At 46.7% G+C, this 26,096-nt stretch overlaps 1 protein-coding gene across 1 annotated transcript; it reads right to left on the bottom strand.

The window, feature by feature from the left end:
• Window positions 1-10,531: 10,531 nt before the first annotated feature.
• On the bottom strand, window positions 10,532-25,726 carry LOC146173196 (uncharacterized). Its single transcript, XM_084584978.1, has 2 exons — window positions 25,659-25,726; window positions 10,532-13,618 (listed from the first exon to the last, which is right to left on the bottom strand). The coding sequence occupies exon 2, from the start codon at window positions 13,586-13,588 to the stop codon at window positions 10,829-10,831; it is 2,760 nt and encodes a 919-aa protein (XP_084441104.1). The 5' UTR covers window positions 13,589-13,618; window positions 25,659-25,726; the 3' UTR covers window positions 10,532-10,828.
• Between the last annotated feature and the right edge of the window lie 370 nt (window positions 25,727-26,096).

The following is a 26,096-nucleotide window of genomic DNA, read 5'->3' as shown; positions in this document are numbered from 1 at the left end:
CTCGATTTGGCTGCACTTTTTGCTCCAGTTCAAAAGTGCTGCACTCTGGTACTCGATTTGAGAAGGGCAGTGAGCGCCACCTGCACTCGCGTCTTCGATTTGGCAACGTGCAGGCTTTAAAGTGCGAAAGTTCTCTGCACGTTGGCACTCTCACGGAAGCAAGTGCAAGCGGTGCACGCGTGACAGCAGCAGACGACATGCGCAATTGTTTGAACGGCGTGGAGCGGGAAATTTTACCCGTGTTAGATGGCAGCGGCTGCCAAGCACTGGGAGACGGAGGAGGGCTACTGTACGATACAGACGCTGAATTTTGAAAGCAATGCGTTCTTTGTTGGCTAGCTCAGTATTCTTTTTTGAAACTATGGCTTCTGCGTAAGCATTGTTTTCGAGGGCGACAGCGCGGGCTGCCGCCAAGAGAGGCGAGATGCGGCTGCGGCAGCTGCGGCTGCTCATGCAGCACCCCGAACACCGTCACCTCTGGGAGCCTGTGCGGCAGCCGATGACACGGGCACAAGCGCTGAAGCGCAGCTGCTGCCCGAAATTGAGAGGCAGACGTGGCCTAGACACAAAGTGCTGTTTTTAATTGCAAAATATTGAGCTGGCGCACTCAAGAAGCGACTTCAGGTGAGTGGTGCGCAGCGATTAGGCGAAGCACTGGATCTAAGTTATGGGCAGGGCTTTTTGCCTGCGAATCAAGCAACCTTCATCCAAAAAACAGCTCGAACAAACGGGGATGACAGGAAGAAACCACAGGAACAAGCGCTGACTTTCAACTAAAGTTTAATCGCAGGAAACACGTTTATATAAGGTACAGAAACAATAAAACACCAAAACCAGAACGCGCGTGTTATTATGTGATGTCCAGATATGCAACCTCGCAGTCACGCAGGAGCAAGGAAGGTTTGCTGACACACAATCTTTCTTTCTTAGCCATATTATACGCCTCGATGATTTGTCTGGTCAACTGGTGGGGGTGTTTGTACTAAATGTCAGTAAAATGCAAGGACGGAAAACAAGATTGACACAATGATCAAAGAGATTAGTGGAGCAATTAGATCGTAATGAGTTGAGATGTTCTCTGAGTCGTGTGTTAATACATCGTCCCGTTTGCCCAATGTATATCTGACCACAGGACAAGGAAATTTTATAAACTACCCCTTAGGAGCACGGCACAAATCTTTTATCGTGTGTAACAGCACAAGACGCTACAGATTTATTAGGAAGTAAGCTTCCCCTGAGATATTTCTCTGATTAGTGTCTTGCGGAACTTTCTTTTGCTTGTTTCTTCATGATTACAGCTAGCCGCCTGCGGTGTTATCACTGTTTTTGCGACGCGAGACGCGCCCAGATTTATCTCAAATCTTCGATGCCGCTCGCAACTGCTTGATCGTTTGTTCTAGCTGTAGTTGCTTTTAGCCCTTTCTCGAAATTTCCACGTCGACTTAAAATTGAGCCTGGCCAAAAGCAGCGAGGATTCTGTTCTCGCCGACAGCCGAGTACGCTTGCTATTGCCGCCACCGAGTGTGCAGTTTCTTTGTGGACCCAGAAAAAAAAAACAACAAAAAAAAAACAATATGTTCATATATCTAACCCATACAGAACAAAGAAAATGTTGTGGATCACGCTGAGTGAACTGATCAACGTTCACTTTGGAGCTATCTGCAGAATGTCAGCCAAGTTCGTCTGATTCACAGAACACAAAGCACAGTAACCGCAGTCCCGCTTCGAACAGTAGAATGGTCGCAAGCAACGTCAAAAACGCCATTCGTGGAGCAGGCAGCCAAGACAGACACGTCCAGCGCACGCGACAAGGCTTGCACTTGTCACATGGCGCTGGTGTCGAGCTGCACTCGCACTTTTCTGCCACGAAACTTTTGTAACTGCGTGCCGAAAGTGCAGCCAAATCGAGGAGACCTGCTTCCACCTGCCGGATTCTTTCAAACAATGGTTGACATGTCCCCCATTGCTGCCTTGGCAGGGCCTGCTTTTACAGACCTGACCCATGGATTGCTTATTCCCAGATTTCGGAAGAAGAAAGAGGGGAAAAGGACAACGGCCGTAATGATGAGGATAATTTATTTGTGTTAGAGTGACATGGATGCAGTTAACAAAGATTACCAGGAAATGTTACCATACAACCCCCCCCCCCCCCCCCCACTCTTTTGCTGGTAGATTTTTCTTAACCATTCACGTTTGTATTCTTTAACAGGGTTCATCTAAAGCTAAGGAGCCTAGCTCTTTCGATCAGCCCAATCATGAAGCTATTATAACCAACTTCCTCTTAGCCCTAGCCCAGATGGCCTACCGACTAGCCATTTCAATGCTCAGACATACCAGTTGTTCACCCTTGGGAGGGTCTGTTGTGATAACCTGACTGACCTTTTCCAGACGCGAGGCTAAAACGTTCCTGGAATCGAACAATGAAAAAATGCCTGAGAAAAGAAGGAGACCTCAACGAAAGCTCAATATGCCTTGGAAGCTGTGTACAGATGGAGGCATGGGCTTTTTCCCAGCAGCGCGCCTCTTTCGCAGTTGTCAGGCGAAATAAAATTTCCGCGACAAAAGGACGCTCGCAAACCTGACTGAAATGCTCAAAGAATGCGAGTCAAATTGATTGTTCGAGAAAAAGAGCGAAGGTTGAAAAGGAAACGCGTGACTGGTTCTATTGTTCGGATGTTTGGATGTTTTACACATGCGCACTTCATCGCGTCGATGATCTAAGTGACATCGTTCGTGGAAAAGCACGTGCAGCGAACAATTCGGCGATTTTCGCTTGATTGTCAAAAGATGGAGGAAGGGGACTCTTGACACATGCGCAGGACTTATTGCGCATGTGGCGCGTCACATACGAGAAATCAGTCGGTGAAGCTCTCGACTCCCGAGCAGCATCGTGAAAGCCTACATGGACCTGGCCGGTAGCTAGCAGGTTCTTTATATACAGCTTTCATACCTGCACTGAGGCCTAGAAAAGTGATCACGCTGCATGCGCTACGATTTATTCGTTTAAATAAACATTGAAAATTTTCGACACAAATAATGGATTTAATATCTGGCGCAATGAAGGACGTGGAGTACATATTTGTTATTTGTTGTTGTTGCCAAAAGATGTTTTAAAAAAGGCGTTCCCAAAATTGAAAGCCGATGCGGGACAAAACAGCTTTTCAGCTCAATGGATCGTGACTTGCTCCTTCCAGTTATATGCACTTCACTTGAATCCGTGAAGTGGGACTCCGAGTGTAGCCCTCAAAACGTTTCGGCCCGTGCTTTGAGTCATGGAGCTCGAAATCACCCAGTTATTCCGGAATAGAACAATCGGGTGTGTTCCTTGAATAACTCTATACCGCAGAAGAAGCTACTCGTCTTCCTAAAAACAGAGTGGGCTCACAACTCCGTGCATCGCAACAGGTGAGCGCTTCGGCCGCTCGCTGACTCGGTTGCAGCGCGCAATGATCCTCCGTGCACACATTGGAGGTATGGCCTGGGGAATGACGGATATGCCACGGACTCGCCACCAGAGACGTGTGTGACGGCTGCTGCGCGGTAGGGGGTAATCCCGGACAGCGTGGTAGTGCTCCTGTGGCCGCCGGGCAGTGCAAGCGTCCGCGAGCGAATACATGAGGGCCTGTATGAATACGTCGAACAGGCGAGCTTAATGTCCCGCTTTTTTTCACCTCGCCAAATAGTGCGCGCTGTGACAGAAGCTCCGCGTGTGCTATTTCGTATAATAACGAGCGATCGTAGGTAGTTAATGTTTTGTACAGTGTGCCGTTGTTTTGTACGGTGTGCTGCGGGTAACCGTAAAGATGATCCCGCGCCTCTGTTGACTGAAAAGCGGGGCTTTGTAACAAAGAGGTAAGCTATTTCAATAAAGCACTTCATTTTCTTTTTAATTGTACAACACTCTTGCTGCGTCCCTTTTTAACGTTGCATCGGCAAGCAACGTTTCAGTCCTCGCTGCGTGCGTTCAAAAGAGGAAACGAAGCAGTTTCTTGTCGCTTCTGTCGCGCTTTCTGTGTTGGTGCTCCAGGCAATGGTACGAAGCTAGCCCGCTTGTCTAAAATTCCTAGAGCACTGCAGAGTCTGCAGTGGAGAAATGCGAAAGCCAGGCACAGCTGCTGCACACGGTACATCGCGCACTCCTCGTCGAACACAACCAGCGTTCCGTTGAACGTTTCAAATTTCACTAGCGTTCTATAAGTGGCGCACAGCAAAGGAAATGCGGGATTCCGTAAGTGACAAATACGATGCTGCTAATATTATCACGGTAGACGAGGAGAATTATGCGCGTTTCATCATCATGGGCGCGGCACAGTTCGTTAAAGTGCTCTGCTGGGAATCCGAGGGATGGAGGTTTCATTTTTCTGATGACGTCATCAGGATGATTGACAAGTAAAATTCCGTTGCATCCCGCGGTACCTCGCGAAGTGGTACCCCCTTTTGAGGACACTCGCTACAAGCCTACAGACCCGCTGGCGAGTCATGAGTCATTAAAGGTTTCCGTCTTAAAAATGTTTGAGTTTCGAGATCTTCATCTTCTCAGTCATTGTTATTACGTAGGATTCTTCTCAGTTTTTAAGTCCGTCGTTTTCTCGTTCTATACTCCGTTTCATACATCAGGTGCAACGCAGCGAAAGCTACGCAAGTAGTCCGCAAGAAAAAAAAAAAAACAGGAGGCGTATCACTACGCGCTCGTTCGGTAGGCGAGTGGTTCCTGCCGAAACGGGCTCTATTCCGAGCATACACGTTTGCAATAACATGCTTTGCATGCTTAGACATCTTCACAGAGCGGATCTTATAGAAAAAATGTGCACCAAAGAACCACTTTCTCAAAAAGAAATGCGCAGCGCGGAGGGCACAGCCAACGCCATCTGGTGGCACAGCTGGCAAGGTTGCGGGGCAGCAAAACGCGGCATGAACAAAAACGACATAAAAAAACATACAAATTAGCCGAATCCGACCTTTTCTCCCTAAAAAAGGTGCTTTTTTTATGAAGTTGATGGCAAATGTAAAATGTATTAAGCTTGCAGACAAAGCAACTATTATTTTCTCTCGTCAAGAGCAGGCACCATTTTTTATCGCGGATGCGGAGAGCGCAAACAAGAGCTGTAGCTTTAGTAGTGTTGCACTTGATGTATGAAACGGAGTATACGTGCGGTCGCATGCTTGTGTACCGTTGTGGCACGCTTTTCGCTTCAGAGTTGGCGCATATAAAAGAGGTCGCGGCATGCAAAGGTCTGACGCATCGTGCAACAGGCAGAACAATATACAGTCGGTGTCTCACTACATTGTTTCCCGGATGACTTTCACACGTGAACTCCTGTCTGCATGTATACTCCTCCTTACGTGTGCGCATGGATAACTTACTTATGTTGGTCAGGGCTGGATTTGTCCTACATTTTGCTGGTATGCTTTATCACTGCATTTGTAAGCTTGGTATAATAATGCGCGTATATTTTCGAGCTATACTTCGGTGTATACATAAATATAATTAAGATATTCTGACCAGACTTGCGCCAGAGTAAGTTTTTTGAGACCACTAAGTGTCACCATTGATCTCTTTAATATCCCGGGAACTGCGCCAAAGGTTTATTCATCACCCATGGTGGTTGGACGGGACGATATGGGAGGGCATATCCTGTTGGTACTTGCGACTGATGGCAGCGGAGTGCGCTTGTAAAACTGCAGTCCAGCCGTTCGTACAGGACCTTGCTCAGTGGGTGAGAACGGTGTCGTGTAAGTGCTCGTAAATATACACGAAGTGGTTCGTGTGCCACGTATATGGATATTGGGCGAGCTTGTGCCATTTCAATTGTACCTTTATTAGAGGTGCACCTGGGCAGTCTAAGGCATATTTTCAGTGTCTGCGCTTGCATGCTCTCTAAAGTCCGCGAGCAGGAAATGCTCATATTAGAGAGTAGTATGAGGCATTGAAGGCTTTCGCCTTAAAATAGAGAAGAAAGAGGAAGAAGAGGGTACCAGATGTAGCCAACAAACAGTCTCTCAAAGTCATAAGGAGCGCTCAGTTCGACCCCATTTGATACTAGCTATGAAACGAAGCACATGAAATGTATTAGCCTTTTCTTCACCATATTAATGTTTCGACCAAGATTGTGTGTGGTCAATAATTACTCCCAAGAATCTGTCCCTGGAGACGTACGGAATTACAACTCCATGAAGAGTAATCGGGTAGCGGCTGACACATTTTCCCGTAAATGTGATCACTGCGCGCTTTCTGCCGCTAAAAGCAAACCTTGACGCCGTAAGTACATCAATGCCTATGACACAGCTCGCTGCACTCTCGCACGTAGTTGTGGGCGCGTCGAACCAGAAGCCAAGATGTAGATGTCGTCAGCATATGCACTGTTGTGGATGCTAGTTGGCAGCCTCACTCACTAGACCAATTAGCGCGAAGGTAAACACAGTTGGGCTGAGGACCCCCCCTGTGCAACTCCACGACCGATCTGATAGCGGGTAGTATCTCTATCAGACGTAATCATGTAAACAGAGCGGCCGTTGAGGTATCTCACAGTCAACAAGTACAGCCGGCCACCAATTCCCACAACAGCGCACTACCTGGAGCGTCACACTATTCCTGCAGCGTCTGCATTGGCGCATTATTTTAACTCGACTTATACGCTGATTGATGCAACACCTTCGGAACCTCCATTGCAGTGACCACAGACGATAAAGAACCATCAGCTAAGCGAAATGTGCAGCGTTCAACATTCAATGCCAGAAACAAAGCCCGATAATTGCATAAACACTAAGGGGTGCTTCAGCTTGCGTAAAGCAAGCACGAACTATGATATTTTACACACTACCCTCATTTGTCCAACTCTTCCTGAAATAGGCCAGGCCTGTTCATATAGAACAGAGGCAATGCATCTTCCATCTCTAATGGGAGAACTCGTGGCCATTCCTGACGATTTGTCTGCATCAGCAGATGGCCTCTTTGCTGCGCCGCTGACCCATATGCTCTTACGTACAGAATCGACACAAGAAGTCCATGCCTTACAACATACCTCAGACATCATCAGTGACATCTTCTATACTGTGCAAACATTTCCTTGTCCTGTGCGTGTTATGTGGGTTCCCCACATGACACGCACAGAGCAGTCTGAATGCCTAATTCTTGGGGGCTTAGGTTCTTGTGCAGTGACCATACCGTTATGTCATTTGCATATCATCAGATAAAATATGTAAAAAAAGTGTATTCAACATATCTTAGTTTTCCAATTGAGACGAATGTGCTCTAGCGTGCCGAGTTTCAATTAATTTCCGGTTCCTAGTTAGTGATTCAAGTGCACCTGCAAAATCGCTGACAGTGTACTTTCTGGGCGATTCACTACAAAAAAGTAGGAGCGCTTCATATGAGAAATTAGTAGTTTTGTGTTTGTATTCATCGTGCACGGATGGCTGTTGATGATGACATGCAACGCAAAGCGCCAGAATCTCACTGAACCCGAGCCAGGGAAGCGGATCTGCTCACGCAGCCGTAGCATCAAAACCCAGTATCTGCGCGATCGCAGCTATCCTCTTTTTTCTTTTTTTTTTTAAGGTGCCGACCTCAACCTTTTCTTTCCGCGCCAGCTCTCTTCATTTTCCGGAAGAGTGCAAATGGCGGCGACTGCACTCATACACTGCCCATCAAAGGGATCATCTAGTGCTCGTGGATTACAGAGCGGCGAGTCTGGATCGTAGATAATGTTGAGCTCCTGTAAAGGGTGCACCACTGCATACACAAGCTTTCTGTGGCGGAGCATTCTCTACTATGCACAGGATCACAAGGAACTCCTAATTTTGGTTTGGCTTAAGTGCGTTTAACGTCCGAAAGCGACTCAAACTATGAAAGACGCCGTAGTGGCGGACTCCGAATAGATAGATATATTAGATAGATAAGATAGACAAGATTAGATAGATAGATAGACAAGATTAGATAGATAGATAGATAGATAGATAGATAGATAGATAGATAGATAGATAGATAGATAGATAGATAGATAGATAGATAGATAGATAGATAGATAGATAGATAGATAGATAGATAGATAGATAGACAAGATTGGACAGATAGATAGATAGATAGATAGATAGATAGATAGATAGATAGATAGATAGATAGATAGATAGATAGATAGATAGATAGATAGATAGATAGATAGATAGATAGATAGATAGATCGATCAGATAGACAAGATTGGACAGATAGATAGATCAGATAGACAAGATTGGACAGATAGATAGATAGATAGATAGATAGATAGATAGATAGATAGATAGATAGATAGATAGATAGATAGATAGATAGATAGATAGATAGATAGATAGATAGATAGATAGATAGATAGATAGATAGATAGATAGATAGATAGATAGATAGATAGATAGATAGATAGATAGATAGATAGATAGATAGATTATTTGAGTGTGCCTCAACAGCCAAGGGGCCTAAAGGAGCGCGCACTAGGTCAGATACGAGGGGTTAGAAAAAACGAAATAGTGAAACGGCCTTCCTTCAGTCTAAACTTGCTTTGACTATGAGAGAAGGTGCGTAATTTTTTTTATTTGGAGGCCTGCCATGTGGCATAGAATGGGGCTGTATTAACTTAAAGTCGCGTAGATTGTTCTCTTAAAGAAACCAGAGCAATCCCTGGCTCTTAATGTTGTCGAATAGCCACAAGTGCAGGTCTTGCTCCCTTGTACCCGGCAGTTCAACCTCTTGTGGTCGTCTTATTCTTGATGGAGGCATTCCTGGGCATGTTCATAAAAGGTGCGAGGCAGTGCTCACAGCTGGATTGCATAGCTTTCGTCCACTATTTTGAGCCCCGCTTTCATTTGGGCGAATATGGTGGTTGTGTAGAGGGAATTTACAACTTTTATCGATTGAAAGCGACCACGAGTATAGTTTTGGCTACAGTGTCGCATTAGAGCGCTGCCAGCTGGTATGCAGGAGTGCAATGGAAGAGCCGTAAGGAGCAGAAAAATTATACCATGGTTGCTCGGGCCAGGGGCGTTAATCAAGCTGACAGCAACATATTTAAACACTGTCTCTTACGTCATAAAAGTGCGCAGTGCTGTAAAAAAATAGCTAATCACGTTTTTTCAGTGAATCTGACACAGTCAATGGGCTAGCAATGTGACCAGAATGCGATAGCAAGCTATGTTAAAATACTTTCAAGATCTCTTGAGTTCTATACTTGACTGTGATGGCCTTCACACACAACGCAAGCACATAACAAGCTTGTAATTTGGTGCCTCTACCCATTTAAATGGTTAAAGAGCAAGCGACAGCGACTGGAAAGCTTTATCTGGAAGCGCACATTTCCGCTTCTAAATTTGACTTTGGTGCTTCTACAAAAGAGAAGCCCTATCTTCGATTTCATAGGTTCAAATTGCTCTTCCGAAAAACGGTTCCGAAAGACTGTTAGTCGTAGACAGCTCCAGTTTCGCACTGGCACTTTTTAAAAACCCTACAGCGATTTCCTTCTACTCTCTTGTTGATTTCTTTATACACCTCCGAGAAATATAGAAATATTATTCCTTTGACTGACGCCGGATGCAGTTTTCCATAACGACCCCGTACTTTATTAATTGAAGTGCCCTAACTAGGCATTTAAAATGCCAATATGTTTCTATAAATGCCTATTAATATATATCGTAGAATATCACTGCAACTGGTGAAAAGACCTGAAATGTATTTGACGAAACAGTCAGTGGCTTCAAATAATTTATGGTGTGGAGAGATCATATTTATCGGCTCTAATTTATTTGCACCACAATGATTAGCATCAAGGAGAAAACTTTCTGATTTCATTGCCTTCGTCAGTGCATATAATTATATACAAATCATCAGAAGTAATCATGGCAGGGGAATACACATAATGTAAATGCAAATAGACGGAATAATGAAAGAAGATGAAAATGCGTTCTACAGCACAACTGACAACGAAAAGGGGCATGAAAGTGACGGCCACTGTATATAGATCACGATTACTCCATTAATAGAGTACGCTAGGTTGTGCCTGTGGCAGTAGCAGATCATATCATCCAGGTGTGTCTTCCCGTCATCTATTGGATTGCACACTGATTGAATGGAGTATAGAGGCAATACTTATTCGCAAGACAGGAGGATAAGTAGCAAAGGCGGAAAGTCGCCGATGTTTTTAAATTGTACACGGATATACAAGAAATACACCTGTATGATCTGTGCAGGTTGGCTTTCGACCAAAGCAGGTATCATGTATGTTTTGGAACGAGAGGATTAGATGATCGGTTGACCATAAATACCAGCTTTTGAAAGCAGTTAACAAAATGTAGCATGAAGTGTTCTTAATCGGCATTATATGCTTTGTAATATCCATAATGAAAATTTTAAAGCTCGTGTACCTTGCCAACACTGAACATTCAGAAAATGGTACGTATCCATTTTCCTATGAAATAAACACTGACATCGGTTGCGTATAGAAAGGTGTTGAAGTTCCCGTTGTTGTTGTGACCTGACTAAGTGACTATAAAATCATGGTACGCGAGAAAGCCAACTCAACAAGTTTTAAAATACATGTATTGACATTTGTATATTCCGACAGCATTGCCGAACAAGAAAAGTAAAATTTGGTCACTGCAAATGAAAACTAAAACGCTAATATTGTTTTTATTTACTCATAAGTATTCATCAAGCGCTATCAAGCCTCGTTGTAAAATTCACATGCATAGAGCGCACCGGCGTATAAGCCCAGCGTATAAGCCCAACGTATAAGCCCGGCGTATAAGCCCGACGTAAAGGCATATATACAAAAGGAATACAAACTGACAGCAACTGCAGCTGGGCTTACACCGGTGAATCGATAACGTCGGTCAATAATAAAAACTCTCGTATGTGACACAGGCAAGGTTCGGGTAAGTCACTCAGCTGAGCCTTCCCGTCTTCCCTGGGGCTGCACTGCAGGCAGTCGCATATCACGCCTGCGAGCCTCATGAAAAAGGTGAAGTCTTTCAGTCGGAGCATGGACCGAGAAATCATTTCCTTTGCCTCCGCTTTCTGGACGCATGCCGACCACTGAATTCCATCCATCAATGCGGGAGAGTCCCAAACCTTCTCAAAGGCCTCTGCTGCGCTCTTCACATGGGTGCCTGTGACGAAGCGAGTAGCGCGCTTTGTCAAGGCTCGATTCCTGTGCACAACGTCCTGGATTTCCTGGCGCTCATCCATACACTCACCGCCGCAGTAAAAAAAGGTCACGCCCTGCAATGTGTAGTTGGCCCGAAGTGCCGGTTCTGATAGCTCCGTAACGAGCTGGTAGAAGGCTGGACGATTGGGAGGTTCGAAGCCAAACTCACGCAGTGTTCGGCTTCGATGCAGAAGGCTAACTAGTGCTTCAGTGTCAATTGTGTCGCAACGCCTCGAAAAAACAATGGTTAGTTTCCTGATGTTTGAATTTTGATATACGGCATCACATATAGCGGGTCCGCACATATTCCAGCACATTCTACAACAGTTGGTTTCCACTAACAATATTAGTTCTTCAATGCATGTCGCCCCGCGAATCAGCTGAACAATGGGAGTTTCGGCTGGGTTTGTCTCACCAGTAACGCATAAAATAGAGTATACTCGAAGCATGATGCGTGTACGCTTAGAAGAAGTGGGAACTTTGTGCACAAGTCTTTGGAGCCGGCGAAATGGCACGGCGACCCGGGGGCATCCATCTGGCCGGATTCCTGTGTCTGGATAGTACACCACACAGCAAGTGTTGACAGTGACTCTGTCTTGTAGGCCATATTCAACGAGGGTGTTGCAGATGTTTAATGCCTTGCCACCGAGATGCTCAAGGATGACATTTAGAGACTTGTTCGATTTGACAGCTCGGCAAAATTCTTGGCACTCTGAAAGGTTAAAGCCCGACATTGAGAAAGTCAGTTCTGTGATCGAAGTCTCATTTTCTAGTAGAGCTGATATCCAGGGCTTCACATGGCTGGTGTCGCCATTAAAGTGTATAATTTGGCATCTTGGGCAATTCTGTCCAGCAGAGCTTTCGATGTCATCATAGCTGTGGCGGGATGTGAAGCTGAAGTGCCTAAGTGTCTTGTTGCGGCAGAGAAGCCATTTTATTGCTGTTGCGTACTCCAGCCTGGGCGTAATCACCTCTAGCTCAAGTCTAGTCAGCACCTTGTTTGTGGTCAGAGCATCGCAGATAGTCCAGACGTCAATCTCTGGACCGTGTCTAGGAGCCATTATCTTCACTGACCTCAGGGACGAACTATGTTTCAAATATGCGCCAAGGGCAATATGAGGATTCCCTGGCCCGTAGGGTGGGCGGCGGCCATCTAATATCCTCGTTGATATCGATAACCGAGTGATGCTCCTGTTCTGGAAGAGCCCTTGTCTGAAGATCGTGGCAGCCGCGTATGTAACGTGCACATTAATAGCTGTGAGGTTCGTCAACGAAGCAGTCCTCACCAGCAGGGTCGCAAGATCGTCGAGAAAGGTCCGGTATATGTCTACTGTCAGTTCCAGCGATTCCAACTGCGTCAGGGAAACTACAGCCAACGCTAGGGATCGAGGAAGGCCCTTCAGCGTTGACGTCAACTGCAGAATGAGCTTCTTCACCCCCAGGCTGCCGCGAATCGCGAGGCACACGATTTCTTCATGGCCACTGAGGATTTCGTTGTTGATGGTCACTACCACGACACACCGGTGCTTCGTGAGCAAATGGTACAGGAGCATCGAGGTTCGCTTCCTGTCTTTCATGGAGGCCACGTGTTTCCTGTTTGCGTTGTCACTAGACGTAAATAGCATGAGCTGTGAAGAGGCGTCTTCTTGTAGTTCAAGCCCAACGACCCAGAAAAAGCCGTTCCATGCTTTCAAGTTAGCTGTTATGTGGCACAAATGACCTTCCCGGTGCGTGCATGGCCCGAAGGGGTCGACATCTGGTCCATCGTAACGAGAAAAGGCTTCAGCCATCTCTTTCAGTACCAAAGCATCAACCGCAGATGCCTCATATTTAGGCTGCTCTGTGACTTTGTACAAATTTAAGACATTGGGAACATGATAATTTGGCGGCCGGGCACCTTCGGGTGGCCGGTCTCCTTCTGGTGCCTGAACTTCTTCCGGTGCCTGAATTCCTTCCGGTGCCTGAACTCCTTCCGGTGCCTGAACTCCTTCCGGTGCCTGAACTCCTTCCGGTGCCTGAACTCCTTCCGGTGCCTGAACTCCTTCCGGTGCTTGAACTCCTTCCGGTGCTTGAACTCCTTCCGGTGCCTGAACTCCTTCCGGTGCCCGAACACTTTCCGGTGCCCGAACACCTTCCGGTGCCCGAACTCCTTCCGGTGCCCGAACTCCTTCCGGTGCCCGAACTCCTTCCGGTGCCCGAACTCCTTCCGGTGCCCGAACTTCTTCCGGTGCCGGAACTTCTTCCGGTGCCTGAGCGGCTATGGTAACGCGATATCCCTCAGGCACGTGGTCGTCCTCGTGTGCCCGAGCCTCAGTGGAAACCCGAACCAATTCGGACTTAGAAACCTTCATAGGTACTGCAATCTCCACCAGGCCACCTTCAACAGAAGCAGCGTGTCCTGCGGGCCTCCGTTTGGGCATCGCGGTCGCACCGGCACGTCAGAATCTTCACTGCAAAAAAAAAAAAAAAAACAAGAGACGGGTACGTGTCAAGACATTGCTGTAAACCAGTCAACATGTTCCCTACTGGTATTTATAAACATGCCCGCTTGATAATGCATCCGCATCTCCATTTTAGCAAAGCGCAAAGTAACACCTGAATTCACCCTAAAGGGAACTTAACACCCATTTTGCTGCGTGTTGCGCGATGTCAGCGCACATTAAAGAACCGTATTTAATAAAAATTTCTGCAGCCCTCCGCTAGGCGCTTCTAATAGCCAGAATCGGTTTGTTAAACCCTACAAAACAAACGAAATTCAACACAAATTTCGAGATATAAATTGTTTATTGAATCTTCTTCAGGATGTGCCAAGCTAAACCACTAAGTTACAGCTCCATTGAAGATAGATATTTAAAAATAGCATCTTTATTCGTGACCAGCTTGCTAGTCCGGCAGCCGGCGCAGCCGCTGAAGACATAAGCCGATTCCCACGCATGCCCGGGTGTCTGCTGCATATGCTGTGTGCAGGAGCAAGAGTCAACCGCTGTTACGTGAAGCTGGGTTAGGTATATGGAACTTGCGCTGTCCAGGGAGTGCCCGTCAAATCGGACAGACTGGGCCACCATGTTTTAAAGGAGCAAGCGATAGGAGGGCGGCTCAGGCGAGTTGCCGAGACGTCGCAGCTTCGCTCGCCTGATTCTAAGCTTTTTCTTTCTCGCGTAGAGGTTTCATGTTATTGGTATTGTTTTGAATAACAGCAATTTGTAAGGATTAGCTTAGAAGTGCCTCCCGAATGCGGCAGATGCCTGCGAACTCTGCTACAAGCTGCGCTGTCACTGTATTTCAGAAAGTTAACGCCGTACAGGTAGCTATGAAAGGAAACTTGGGTGGAGTCCTTTTTTTTTATCGTGGTCGACGCTGCGGATTGCGGTATCTCTGGACGGCAAAATACGTGTACGTATACTTTTGAGTAGGTATACTGAAGGCGAAATGTTCATCCAGAGTGAAACGATCTTGATGTGATGTCAACGTTCAGGCGGAGTTCCCCGTATCACTAACGTTAGGCATGAGTGAAAATATACAGTACTTATGATTACGGCCTTTTGAGTAACTATAAAGACTGAAGTAGCTTTAATGAAAAACAAATTGACCACTACGACCTTGCGACATGCGTCTGAATTAATTTACAATGGGAAAGAGCAGAACTATGAAACAAGTTGGTAGCGACGAAAAAAAAAAAAGCACTGCTGTCGCTTTTCGACACTTGCCGGCTTACTACCGCGTACGACCAGCATTCCATGGGTCTGTCTTTTCGTTTAGTCTTCGAAGTGGACAACACTAGGATCGGCACCGACCCATGCATCTGAAAATATAGCTTTGGTGACTTATATGCAAGTAAGTTGTCACACCCTGTAGTCTGCTTAGCCTCTGCACGCGCTCTCTGTCTGTAAGAGCAAATAAATAACTGCGCCAGTCGATGGTATTGCAATCAGTGCCGGTGAATGCAGAAAGAAAAGTCTGTGCAGGCTTGAAGAAAAATGCAGCTCCTATGTATTGTTCTTTGCACGACGAAAGATGAACGTTTAACGTGATGGGGTTTGTATTTGTCAATGTAAGCTATTTCAGTTGCAAGCCTTTCAGTCGGGTGAAGACAAGCGGCTTCTTAATGCCAAGCAGCAACCGAAACTATTCCGAATTTGCTTGGCAGCCTTTGGTGATAGTTCCAAACGGTTTGTCGATAGAAGGGACAGGAAATACGGAATACCTACGGAACAAGCAGCCGTTTTCCACAGGCGGATGACATTAGAGAGTTATAACATATCGTTTCCTTGTGTACGTACGTTATTGTTTAATAGCTAGAACGGTGACAAACTGTGCCTGCGCCGCCATTACAGGGGGGCGAGCACTTTAAGTGTTTTAAGCCATCTCCGAGGTTAGCTCACCAACTAAAGGCACGCTGCTTGTCTGCTTTGGACCAAATACAGTATCGCCGCCACATTATTCGCTACAATAGCTCGCTCTAAACGTCCGCGTTCCATTCATTTCGCACACTCTTAAAACCCGATAGTTCTTGTTCTTGCTTTGTGCCGGCGACTAGAAATTTATATGAAAATCTTTTAATCACAGCGCATTTAATAAATTTATGAACGAAAAGTGCCCCTCTTAAAAGGTTGGTTGGTTGGTTGGTTGGTTGGGTTGGGTTTTTTGGCACATAGGCAACTATGGCCATCATGCGCCAAACACTAGGTTGCTGGGCTTCTTTATGAGTGAAAATGAAAAGTTTAGAAAATTACAGCTGATTTAGAATCCCTAACTCTTTTAGAAAACTAAAAACATGAAATTTCAACAAGCGGGTTGTCTCCTAATAGTAAACAGGGGTGGAATGGGATGCGTTCATTATAGAATGGAGTAAAATATTTGTTCCTTAACTGTTCAAGCTCTGTGCACGAGGGTAGGGACATCAAATGTACTACGAGTATAAATGACCACTGGACAGGTGTTTTTAGATAATTGGCTATTTTCGAACTTTTAAACTTTACTGTACAGTTCGAGTATTCTCACTGCTAAGGCAGCAGTTTTTGTCGGCTGGAGCACTTCCCTGTTTTAATAATTATCTTTCAAAAAAAAAAAAAAAAAGCTGTGTAAAAAAAAATGTTTCTTCAGCCATAGTTGGAGCGTTTTGAGTTACTGTCACTAGAAGGTGCAGCTGCCTTCAAATGAGCTTTACAGCAGTGAAAAGTATTGAGGATCACGCTACATCTTTGTGCGCACAATTTTTTTAACATTTACATCTGCCATTATAATCACTCTTTTTCCTTACAGTAACTGCGAAATTGACGGCGGTAACTATATACGAGGAACATGGTATGCTTAGAATGCTAAAACGTATTCCTCGGTTGGCAGCGCTAACCGGAACGTTCGTCATCCGGAAACACGGTAAACGGTATTGTCGACGCGCTAACGATGTGCTATCGCTGCCTATTAGTTACGAGACGCCATCTGCTGAATAAAAATTATTTCGGCGCAATCGTCAGAAATTATTAAGGTATGAAAGAATATAAGCATGCCTTGTTTGAAGACAATGGTGTCTAATAAATTGGTTGTTGAATTATTACTTCATAAAGCAACACTACATTTTTTTTTTTTTGTTTTGTTCTGAAAACACTCATCCCGCAAGGTTTTCTGACGATAACAAATGTGAATGGGATCAACAGCCAATCCTTAAAATAAGCAAATCTTGCGACAAAAAAAGCTACGAAATAATCGTTCATAAAACGGCGATTTCATGATAAACGCCGCAGTTTGCTCTCGACCCCATCCAAACTTCTTCTAAAATTTGTTACTTTTTACGGAACCAGTTAATGTAATTATCCTCAGTGACACTGCCGAGATAAGTTTTCTGTTCATGTGACAGCCCTTTGAATTTCTCAGAGGTGCGCGAAAGTTGTTCTCCCTAGAGAACCTGCAGAGAATCTATATTTTTGCTTTAATTTTTTTTAGAATAGAATCAGTGTTGTGCATTTTAATCTCAAAGCGAACAAGCATTTACACAAAGATTTAGTGCGGTTTCATTTCATTACTTTTCAATTTTTATACCCTTTCGCGACATTGGCGAGCAAAATCTTACGTTCCGCCTCTTCTCTATAATATGTGCTCTCATTGAATGGTATAAATGTGTAATACAACGCAATATAATTCACGAAAAGAAAATGCCAAAATTATACAAAGCTGTGCCGCGTATTCAGGGCACAAATTTTATAGAGAGACGTTTCTGGAAAAAATATAAAATGTAGCTAAATTCACAGCTGATGGCATTGAAATTTCGCTCAGCGACTTTTATCTGATCCTGTTTTTTTTTTTATTTCAGCTAGAAAATTACTTTTCAAGTGTGGCGCTGCACATTAAGCCATGGTTCCTCCGCACGGCCACTATACACACTGCAGAACATGGCCGTGGGGCCACTCACAGTTCTTGTGGGGGTTACACGACCAATGGTATCGAATAGGGCATCGAATGATTTGTGAAGGCTACCTTTGCCACCTTTGCGGACTGCTTCTCCTGTACCCCCCCCTTCCTTGCTCTCTCTCCCTTCCAGTCTCGGAGACGATGAAATTCGCTTAGCTCCCAAAATGGTATGGCAGCAGCACAGTGCTCATCCCAAATACAGAAAAATGCATTTCGACTTATCAGTGGAGCAAGCAGCGAATTCAGTTGTTTTATTGGAATGTTTCCCCAGTAAATGTGGATCCTGCAATGCTTTGAATAACGTGAGCAGATACGATACTTTCAAAAGAATTTGTTCTCAGAGATCTTGTTTTCACAAATTTTTCAATGTCAAGAATGTCATCGCCCCCCCCCCCCCCCTTCCCTCGTCCGAGCTTTGCGTTCAATCTGCTCCATGCATCGTGCCACAACGTGATCGCAGTGGAAACAAGTATGCAGGAGAAACTGCCTGACTGTTTTTTGCGATTCCAAAACGGAAGAGGAGAAGAAAACCTTATCACTGGATGGCACCGATTTCAATGATGATGGAAAGAGATGTGTAGTGGTTGCACTAGGCTTCTTAGTGAAAGCTCTTTTGCACCCGAGTAAGATGTCCCAGCGAGAACAGTGGTGGTGGATAATAGTTTGAAGTGATTAACAGTTTAGCACGTGCGCCTTTCGCAGGCATATCCATTGGAAAACTCTGATTGAGATGATCTTAGTTTTCTTCAACAGCGTTTTCTAAGAGTCCAAGTACCTCATTACATTTTATGTTAGTTTTTGCTCATCTAAATAGCTGATGGAATTTGGTTATGTGGCAAGGCCATTAAATGCCTGCCGTTGATGCAAGGTGCCTTGCGATCGCTCCAATGCCGTCAGGAATGCTCTTGCCACGACAAGGTGCCGAAACCAATGCAGAAAACACTATTTTTATGAGATATCAGATCTTCTAGAGAAGCGGCGAAATATGCGAATTTGCTTGCCAATGAGTATATAAACAAATTGCAAAAACGACGCTTCCTGGGGAAAAATAATGAAAAATTTGAGCTAAAATTTGCTGTTCGAAAACCGCAATGCATCATGATTGTCAGTGAAATCGGTCAAGCGCAAAAATGCATTTTTTTAATTTCTTAGTGAGGGCAACATTTACGCTCTTCTGAGGAATTGAAAGGGCTGTCTTATGACCAAGAAATGTTTTTCGCCGAAGTTATCAAGGATAAATACTTATGCTGATCCAAGAAATCACCACAGATTTTTACATTGTACATTGATACACGTTTCAAAAACCATGTCTAAAATAGGCAGTATATATATAGTGCGACACGATGGCGCTTTTGCACGACCTTCATGTATTTCCCGACGATGTAACAAGCGTATTTTATATTCGCAACTCTAATGGACGGCAGAGGTGGCTGCGAAGTTGTCAACACTGGGCAAGATGGCAGAAATATGCGGATAATGAATTCTCGCGTAGCTCATCGCTTAGAAATTTATTACCGTGCTTTGCTTTTGACGAAATTCGCGGTTTGTGAAGAGATCGCATTTTTGACGGTTAGCAGATGCTTTAAGTGCACCGCACAATCAGACCCACCACATATAATCAGACCGAATTTCTGGCGCAGCGTCGCGGGAGATGCTCAGGAAATCAAGGTCCAACAGACGAATGTGGTTACGGAATATATCGCGGAGAAACACGACGTGGTCCCGTGCGGCCGATGTTTCTGAGGAAATGAGGCATGTGTGCCCCGTGTTTACACATTGTAACAGGTAAGGACCACAGCAAATTTCCATTATTCAGCATGAAAGGAAAGGCGCCGCGCTCATCGTCGTGCGTCTTGGCGCTAACTGTTTGTAGTAATCATTAAACGAACTTTTTCCATGCCACGGGCAGGAGCTGCCAACTCGGGTCGCTCCTTTCACACGGGAGGGTGATATCAGAATCAGCCTCCCCTTTGCATTCACTTTACCCCTAGGACACGCAGCACGTCCATACGGCTCGGTTATATGTGGGCTGGTAGCTTACGCTCTCCCGTCATACCCTTAAAGGCTGAGCTTAATTGTCCCCAATAATGTAGCGTCCTACACTTATAGGGCCTGACAGAGGAGTAATGTCGCAGACAACAGGAGCTTCCGATTCTATCCAAGTTTAGCCAGAGCTAAACCACACATTTTTTTTGGAGGTGGAAGTTTGAAAGTCAATTAAGGTTATGTATCTTCGACCAGAATACAAAACTAATGTCCCAGACGACTACGTCACAACTCTTTTAACTAAAACGCATCTTGAATGAAAGAAACGTGCACTCTTACCATGACCGCATGAGTGGCTGACACACAGCTCGACAGACCGCACAACGAAATCTTCTACTTCCTCGTTATAATAAAGCAGAGGCCGCCTTGACCTTGATCTTTTCTTTCTCTTCCTTTTCTGTTTTACTGCGAAAGCATTAAGTGACTATGTTCGCAGTTTCATGTCATTACAAGTTGTCAGCGCGAGTATGTCGTTGAATAAAGAGTTAGCAGAAAAATATGATTGTATAAGGTAGAAAATTAAAAAAAATTTCTTAGATACCAAATGTGGTCAATGTGGTGTGCTTAGGCAAAAGGGACAGTTAGACGTCGAGATAACGCGGATGTGAATATAGCGCGGGGACGTGTAAAGCGGTAGGGACGTCACGCCAAAGCTGAAGTCGTCAAATTTCGGATAAAGAAAGCACAAATAGGACAAATAGAGGTTTGAAGTTCATTACAAAGTGATTAATTAGCATCAGTTGGGCGAAGAAAGAGATGATTGCATGCGACGCCTTAATTATCAGACAGCGCGTCTTCAAATGCGTCGGCAAGAACAAACTTATGCGTCAATATGCTTTCGCATTACTCCAGTGCAGGTCGCCGCAGAGCTCTGTTTGTGTGTGTGTGTGTGTGTGTGTGTGTGTGTGTGTGTGTGTGTGTGTGTGTGTGTGTGTGTGTGTGTGTGTGTGTGTGTGTGTGTGTGTGTGTGTGTGTGTGTGTGTGTGTGTGTGTGTGTGTGTGTGTGTGTGTGTGTGTGTGTGTGTGTGTGTGTGTGTGTGTGTGTGTGTGTGTGTGTGTGTGTGTGTGTGTGTGTGTGTGTGTGTGTGTGTGTGTGTGTGTGTGTGTGTGTGTGTGTGTGTGTGTGTGTGTGTGTGTGTGTGTGTGTGTGTGTGTGTGTGTGTGTGTGTGTGTGTGTGTGTGTGTGTGTGTGTGTGTGTGTGTGTGTGTGTGTGTGTGTGTGTGTGTGTGTGTGTGTGTGTGTGTGTGTGTGTGTGTGTGTGTGTGTGTGTGTGTGTGTGTGTGTGTGTGTGTGTGTGTGTGTGTGTGTGTGTGTGTGTGTGTGTGTGTGTGTGTGTGTGTGTGTGTGTGTGTGTGTGTGTGTGTGTGTGTGTGTGTGTGTGTGTGTGTGTGTGTGTGTGTGTGTGTGTGTGTGTGTGTGTGTGTGTGTGTGTGTGTGTGTGTGTGTGTGTGTGTGTGTGTGTGTGTGTGTGTGTGTGTGTGTGTGTGTGTGTGTGTGTGTGTGTGTGTGTGTGTGTGTGTGTGTGTGTGTGTGTGTGTGTGTGTGTGTGTGTGTGTGTGTGTGTGTGTGTGTGTGTGTGTGTGTGTGTGTGTGTGTGTGTGTGTGTGTGTGTGTGTGTGTGTGTGTGTGTGTGTGTGTGTGTGTGTGTGTGTGTGTTAATTTTCAGCAAAAGCTCTCTCTCTGAATTGGCCATCGGTGGCCTGCCTATCGCTCAACGCATCCTTGCTCAATGGCTTAACGCATAGCGCGGTTTCAGTTTTCGGACAGAACGCGTGGACGCAATATTAGGACTGTGCAGATCGAGACGCAGGCCGCTTACTTCAGGACGACGAGCACGCACGCCTCCTTCATTCGAAATAAGTTTTGCAAGCGATATAGTACTGTAGCGTAAGAGTAGATTGGTTCGGCTTATGTGGTTTAACGCACCAAAGAAGCAGGAGATGGTGCAGGGTGGCAGTTCCAAGCCCTACGAGGCTGGAACGGCAGGTCAACGCCGCTTGCGGCGGGGGCTAGCCAGCCAACAAATTTTATGTGTTGTAGGCCGTCATTGCACCCGCCACTGTTCCGGTGGTGGACGATGGCTGTTGCGGTGGGCTCTTTCCCTCTTTCTATTTTCTCTCTTCTGTCCGCACGAGGCCGCACGAGGCAGCGGGGGGCCCCGCCGGGGTGGTGCAGTGGTAAGACGCCTGACTACTGTGCTGGAGTACCCGGGTTCGAACCCGACCTCGGCGGCTGCGTTTCGATGGAGGCGAAACGAAGAGGCGTCCGTGTGCTGTGCTATGTCAGCGCACGTTAAAGATCCCCAGGTGGTTGAATTTACTCCGTAGCCCTCCACTACGGCTCCTCTTTCTCTCTTTCCACCTTCATTCCCACCTTCCTCCCTTCCCTTACGGCGCGGTTGCGGAGTCCACTGAAAACAAGTGAGAAAGTTGCCGTGCCTTTCCCTTCATATAAATAAATCAGTTTAAATATAAATAAATCAGAGGCAGCGGAGGCTACAGAGCCAATAGCAGGCCCGTGCATTTTCTTTTCCTTCTTCCTACAGCCACAACAACGCCCCAAAGCTATTCTATGAGAGACGCCGTAGTGGAGGGCTCCTGAAATTTTGACCACAGGGGGGGGTATTTCACTAATCCGCTGGAGAAATTATTGCGCACCTCCAATATATTTAAGGCTTATTTCTTCGTGCATTACAAACACGGACGAACAAACTAGATAGTGCGCGCCGCATCCTTCCATTATGCCAGGAAACACGCAACATCCAACGTCATGTCAACTCCCGACCGCACCGTGTACGGGTTCTCATCACCTTCGCTCATTCGCACCTTTTTTTTTTTTTTTTTTTTTTGCAAAAGCAACACTACGCTAGGTCTGAGCGATGTTGCGGAGCCCCGGAGAGCTCGAACTACGCATGCGCGAGTGACATTAGACGGAGCACAGCTGGAGAGCCGCTTCGGAGCCGCCGCCAACTCCTCCGCTGCGCGGGTGACTTAAGGCCCGTTCACACTTGCGACTAGCAGCGGTCGCGCGACCGTTTTGGTCGAAAAGCGACAGTCGCAAATGTTCGCATCGGTCGAAAAGCGACTGCCGCGGGCCGATCGGGCACTGCTCGAATTTCCAGTCGCGCGACTACTAGTCGCAAACCATTTCACCAATCAGCGAGGTCCCGGAGTACTCGATCGAGCACCTTCTCAACGCAATTAAAGAATATCCCTACCTTTTCAACAAACGGCACCCGAATTCAAAGGCAAGGGGAAGGATATGGCCTGGGAGGAGATTGGAAAGATACTCGGACTATCCACGGTAAGTACCATGAACTTTTGAAAAATGGGTTTTTCACGCAGGCGCAACATTTTATATTGACACCACGATGATTGACATCGTCTATTCGTCGTCGGCGTTCTTCTGGAAACACGAGAGCGCGTGTCTGGCAAGCGGCTGCTACCGACGTTCGCTGTCATCGCCCAGCACTGCTCTCCTACTCCCAACTCGTTCGGAACCATAACAAAACGAGAAGGCGACAGTCGCAAGTGTGAACATCGGTAGTGGCGAGCTCCTCTCCTTTGGTCGCACGACCTCATCTAGTCGCAAGTGTGAATAAGGTGTCGCCGAGCGAGCTGCGCATGCGCCAGGAGGGAGTGACGTCACACAGTGCACCGCGGTGTCTCGTAAGAGGAGAATGGCGAATGCCTACCCTCCTCTCCTATCATTTGCTTCTCATCGTCTGCCTCTCATCGGCGTTCGTTGCAGCGCTACATAATTGGTTTACGGGAAAGGCGCAGTACCCGTCGCACTTTCTCCGGCTAGTGTGTTTGGACGGTACAGCACCGCTCTCGTCACGCGGCGTTCCATGGACGCGTTCAAGTCTCCTCCAGAATGCTGACGGCGCCCCAGACTGCAGCACTCCATGTGGCCCCAGTGGCTGTCACGCTCGTAGGGCCACCCCTCTCTAGCCATCCTACCACAGTGGAGGGCTACAGTCATTTCCACTACCTGGGGATATTTAACCTCCACAAACATCACACAGCACACTGACACCTCTCCACTTTGCCTCCATCGAAACGCAGCCGCTGGCAGTCGGGTAGCATGTAGCGGACGAAATGCGTCCCGCTTTTGCTGCGACTGTGATTGTCCGAGACGGGATGACATCATAGAGGTCTCGAGCAATCACAGAGCACCACCACAGTATGGTGTTGTGGCTGTAGGAAGAAGGTAAACAAAATACACAGGCCTGCTACTGGCTCTGTAGCTCATTGTCAGAGAAAGAGCGCTAGCAGACGACAGACCAGGAAGAGGAGGACACGCACGCAGAGCGCATGTGTGTGTGTGTCCTCCTCTTCCTGATCTGTCGTCTGCTAGCGCTCTTTCTCTGACAATGAATAACCAACTCGCCCAGCAACATACCCTGTTCTGTAGCTCGGCCACCTCCGCTGCCTCGTGAGGACAGAAGAGAAAATAAAGAAAGAAAAAAGAAGAGGGGAAGACGCGCGCCGCAACAACAGCCGTCGTCCACCACCGAAGCAGTGGCGGGTGCAATGACGGCCTACAACAGAAAAAATTCGATGGCTGGCTACTCCCTGCCGCAAGCGGCGTTGACCTACCGTCCCAGCCCCTTAGGGCCAGGAACTGCAACACCACAGCATGCGCGAATTCGTGCATTATATAGCCGTATGCCAATGTTTTATTACTAATTAATGACTAATTATTTGCTTAAATAATTGGCGACTAATAAAATAATTCAAAAATTAACAATTTATTGAATATATAATTAGGGAGTTCCAGGCGAAGCAGGTCTGACAAGATTGACAAGACGGGTTACCCCGGCTCCCTCTCACATTTTCTACAGAAATTCCAAATAAGCACAGGGCTGTTCTCGCCTGTGCAGACGCGGAAGCGTCTATGGACACGTACTTACACATCCATTCCGCTAACCTTGCTGTGCTTAATCGGTGAAAAGAGGACGCTGGTAACCTGGCCCTGTCCTCTCGTTTGCAGCGAGGACAATGCAATGCGTGTATTTAAGAGGGTGCAAAAGATGCTAGCACTGCACTTTATCATTGTGCAGCGGTTCGCGGGTCGATGATGCGAGGAACGCGGTTTCGTGGAGAAGCACGTGCAGCCCCCTTTTCCCCCTATCTTCGCCTCATATCCAGGAGTAATAAGCGGCCGAAGAGGTTTCACACGCGTGGTGAAAGTTACCAGTTAAAAGGCTGATGGACGGAAGTGCACGTATTCAGAAACTAACCTATTAAAATCTAGCTTAATGAACTTAGTTAGCAAACACCGATTTTGAAAGGCAGGTAAAGCTTTTGCTATCAAATAATGCATCCTTCTTAAGTTATGGGTCACCTCTTGTGAAGCACCCGGGACGCCTGCATACATTGGTCCCTACTGCGACTGGGCCAAGTCAGTGGTGACCCTGCGCTGTTGTTCAGGAAGTCGAGACGCCATTATTCACTATGAAGACAAGTGCAAAGAAAGTAAAGCCCCTATCATAGCTGCCGTTCTTGAGTTCAGTCCTTGCCCGCTGACGTGCTACACAGCGCCTTCAGCAAAAGATATTGGCGGGAAGTCTGCGGCTATGCGTACGGGGAATCCTTAGCGTGGAATCCACGCCCCAACGAAACGGTCAACCCTGCACCAATGGCTCACGGTCAGGCGAACGCCACTTTCGGCGAACGCCTTTCGTCTTCGGAAATAAAGGCATGGGGGGTGGGGGAAATCTGTCTGTAGCATCCTTTGTCGTGAGATACATTTTGGCTACCACGAGAAACGTTCTGCACTGTATGGGTCTCAGCCCTCGCTCAGGGGAGTTCGTGAGCCGCCACCCGTGCGACAAACGACCGGCAACAACTTAAAAAAAAAAAGGCGCTTTAATTTAAGCAGTCAAAAATAAACACTAGATGAAAGAAAACAACGCCAATAATCTGAGACCGGTGCAACCGTGGAAACACAAGGGCTAAGCCGCGTGTGGCGAGGCCGGAAAGCGCCTGCGCTGCAGGACAAAAACACGATGCTTCGAAAGCGCACACACTCACGTAGAGCTGCCGGCGAACGCCGCTGCCCAGGCCGTCCAGCGGGAAAAAGCCTCCAGCATCCGTATGCTCGTGGCTTATCAAGGGCGCGGCGGGTCACATGCCACGTTACGCGTCAGAGACCAGGCTGCCTGACATGCGCAGTAGCGTCGGCGCCAGCCGAATGCCGCCGGATGTGTCATTGCATGGTTATGCTACAAAACAAAGGAGGGGAAGATCCCGCACTCCCCCCCCCCCCCCCCCCCCCCTTCACAAGACGTCCCTGGGGTTAGGCTGCCTGACATGCGCAGTAGCGTCGGCGTCGGCCGAGTGCCGCTGGATGCGTCATTGCATGGTTATGCTCCAAAACAGAGGGTCCAAGGGCCCCCCAACCGCTAGGCGAACCAAAAAAATTTTGATAGGAAATTTTGCTCACCATAGGCGTCCGGTAGGCAGGGAGTA

Source organism: Amblyomma maculatum, chromosome 11 (assembly GCF_055883805.1).
Source record: "Amblyomma maculatum isolate TAMU_Amacu chromosome 11, ASM5588380v1, whole genome shotgun sequence".
Lineage (NCBI taxonomy): Eukaryota > Metazoa > Arthropoda > Arachnida > Ixodida > Ixodidae > Amblyomma > Amblyomma maculatum.
This window is presented reverse-complemented; position numbering and strand designations above follow the sequence as displayed.